The sequence below is a fragment of the Gymnoscopelus microlampas genome (assembly GCF_963454915.1).
Source record: "Gymnoscopelus microlampas genome assembly, chromosome: 21".
NCBI classification, from domain to species: Eukaryota; Metazoa; Chordata; class Actinopteri; order Myctophiformes; family Myctophidae; genus Gymnoscopelus; species Gymnoscopelus microlampas.
Window position 1 is genome coordinate 40489812 of NC_139958.1, and position 3092 is coordinate 40492903.

The following is a 3092-nucleotide window of genomic DNA, read 5'->3' on the forward strand; positions in this document are numbered from 1 at the left end:
TTAATTTGCACACAAACAAGGTATTTTGAAATGGCCATTTGTTACAAGGAATTCAATGCAAGTTTGTTTTCCTTTTGTGTGCATATCTAAATGTAAAAAGATCAGTGCAATTTGGCATGCAATGCTTGCATGCCATCTGATAAATGATGGCATTTCACATCATTTTGTGCAGAAGAGGTAATGCCACACTGTGCAAAATGTACCAAACATTGTGAAAACAAAATCTACAATCCTTCTTCGTACAGTAGGAAATATACAGTAGATTTACCTCTACAACAATTTAGTCATGTTGCTCGGTGTTACTTTTGCAACACAGTCCAGAGCCGCACGTCAACTTGACTTTGGACAGGTAAAGCACAGGCTGGATGCTACTGCTGATGTCCATCAAGCCGAATGCAAAATAGCGAACGTAGCACTCGTGCACGTCAGGGGAAAAATAGCTCTTGAAGGGTAACAGCGCCACAAGGGGAAAGTAGTGACAGACTATGATGGCCAAAATGATGATGACCATCTTGAAGGCCCTCTTCTTGACGGGATGCATGTCGTCCCGGCTGGGCCCGGACTGCCGGAGCGCCCGAAGGATGGCGATGTTGCAGAACACCATGAAGGCGAACACCGCGAGCAGCATGGCGGAGTAGACGAAGGTCTCAAAGTTGACGATCGTCCCCACGCACTTGGCGGCCGCGTAGGCCAGCGTGATGATCCACACGACGGCGACCAGGACGGCTCGGTGCTGCTGGTCCTTCAGTTCGTTGAATTTGATGGGGTGGAGCACGGCCATGTAGCGGTCCAGACAGATGCAGGACAGGAATATGGGCGAGGAGTCTTTGATGCCGTAGACGAAGCTGAGGACGTACCAGGTGCTGCTGGTCGTCAGAAAGACAAGGGTGGTGACCTCCAGCGGAATGGTGACGCAGAAGATGATGTCCACCACCGCCAGGTTTTGGATGAAGATGTCCGAGGTGGACGAGTCCCCCTTGTTCTTGTGAATGAGCCACAGCACCATTATGTTAGCTGGAAGACCTAGCAGGGGTGGACAAAGTGTATATACTCAAGTAAATACTCAAGAATTTGTAAGTGAGCAAATTACACAGTGTATTTTCAGACATTTTGAAAATAGCAGCTCTACAAGCTCACAACACGTCGCGCTGGGGAGCGTTGTGAGCTTATTATATTTTTTACAATATCTAAAATAGGTTAACCCATTAAGTCCGGGAACGCATCTGTGTCATTTTACGATTACTTTGGCCATTAAAAAATAGCAGATATACAAGCAAATCTTTGAATACATATATTTAGCGTTAGGATTTAGGATTTTTTTTTTTAATCGGCCTCAAGTCTTAATGGGTTAAGTGGTCAATTCTTAATATGTTTCAAGTTTCAGTCCCAAAGTCCCTCCCTAGAAATGTAATGGAGTAAAAAGTACAATACACATTTGAAATGTAGCGCAGGGAAAGTCATCAGCTTAGAAAAAACTAAAACAAAAAACAAATGTACTTGAAGGGATAGGTCAACCAAAAATAAATCTTAGTCACCCGATGGAGACTTGAATTCATGGATATATATATATATATATATATATATTGTCCTTTCCTAAGCCAATAATTTGATGACCAGTGGACCGGTAGGCAGCGGTTTTGGTAGGAAACACACAGGAGACTATTTGTGTCTCTTATCAGAACTGCTTGCTGGTCATCAAATTATTGGCAAATGCGACAAAAACAAAAAAACAGTCCATGCGGTGACTAATCGATAGAAAAAAAAGTCATTTTGGGGGTGAACTATCCCTTTAAGTACTCAAGCAAATTATACTTAGTTACTGTCCACCGTTCATACCTAGCATTATGTTAATGGCCTGCAGGCTCAGGTACCAGATGAAGGCGGCTGGCATGTGTTTGCAGCCCGCATATACAGTCTGCTCTCCAAGGCTGTAGTTGATGGATCTTGGGGAGATGAACAGCAAAGGCGAGCTGATGTGTAATGCCTCCATGATGGCTGGAGTGGAGAGGTCTCGCAGGAGGACAACGGGTGGAGAACCAATAGTGATCTGTCTGGACAAAGAACAGATATTCATATTTAGTACTTAGTGGTTTCATGTTGGAGTAACCTTTTGAGCACGTGCACTAGAGTAGATTTGAGTGGTTGAATTTAAACTCAGTCCAGCCCTAGATAGAGTAATGCTACTGAGACTTGATCAGATTGTTTAGCCCAAACGTCTACGCTAGTGTTTCTCAACGAGGGCGGTACAGCCATGTGACATGATACTGACATGATACTGACCATGATACTGAACATGATACTGACCATGATACTGACATGATACTGACCATGATACTGACATGATACTGACCATGATACTGACCATGATACTGACATGATATTGACCATGATACTGACCATGATACTGACATGATACTGACCATGATACTGACCATGATACTGACCATGATACTGACATGAAACTGACAATAATACTGACATGATACTTACCATGATATTGACATGATACTGACATGATACTGACAAGATATTGAACATGATACTGACATGATACTAACCATGATACTGACCATGCTATTCACCATGATATTGAACATGATACTGACCATGATACTGATAATGCTACCGTCCATGATACTGACATGATATTGACCATGATACCGAAAATGATACTGACATGATACTGACATGATAGAGGCCTTTCTCTCTCCCTGGGAAATCTGATATTTGGACATCGATAGGCAACACAACATGCAATCAAAATAAAGCTTACATTTTAATTGGGTGTGGGGGGCCGTAAGGGACCTGGATATTGGATACTGGCCCAAAAAAGGCTGCTCCACACACACGCATGCACGCACACACACACACACACACACACACACACACACACACACACACCCACCCACCCACACACACACACACACACACACAAATACATATGCACATGTGTAGAATCATCATCAAGCAAAACAGTATAGGCTGGGATATTTCATCAGGTTGAAAATTATAGTCAGAAACGAGAATCATTTAATCATTTTTATTGATAAGCGACTGAGTACCGAAAACAGAGCTATATAAATTGGATGTAT

The 3092-nt window shown here is 42.8% G+C and overlaps 1 protein-coding gene across 1 annotated transcript; it reads right to left on the reverse strand.

The window, feature by feature from the left end:
* Positions 1 to 280: 280 nt before the first annotated feature.
* Positions 281 to 2074, reverse strand: LOC311037994 (G-protein coupled receptor 35-like; the record flags this gene model as incomplete). The annotated part of the gene is made up of 2 exons (XM_084047289.1): positions 281 to 1023; positions 1837 to 2074. 2 exons carry the CDS (start codon positions 2072 to 2074, stop codon positions 281 to 283), a joined length of 981 nt encoding a protein of 326 aa, XP_083903415.1.
* Positions 2075 to 3092: the final 1018 nt, after the last annotated feature.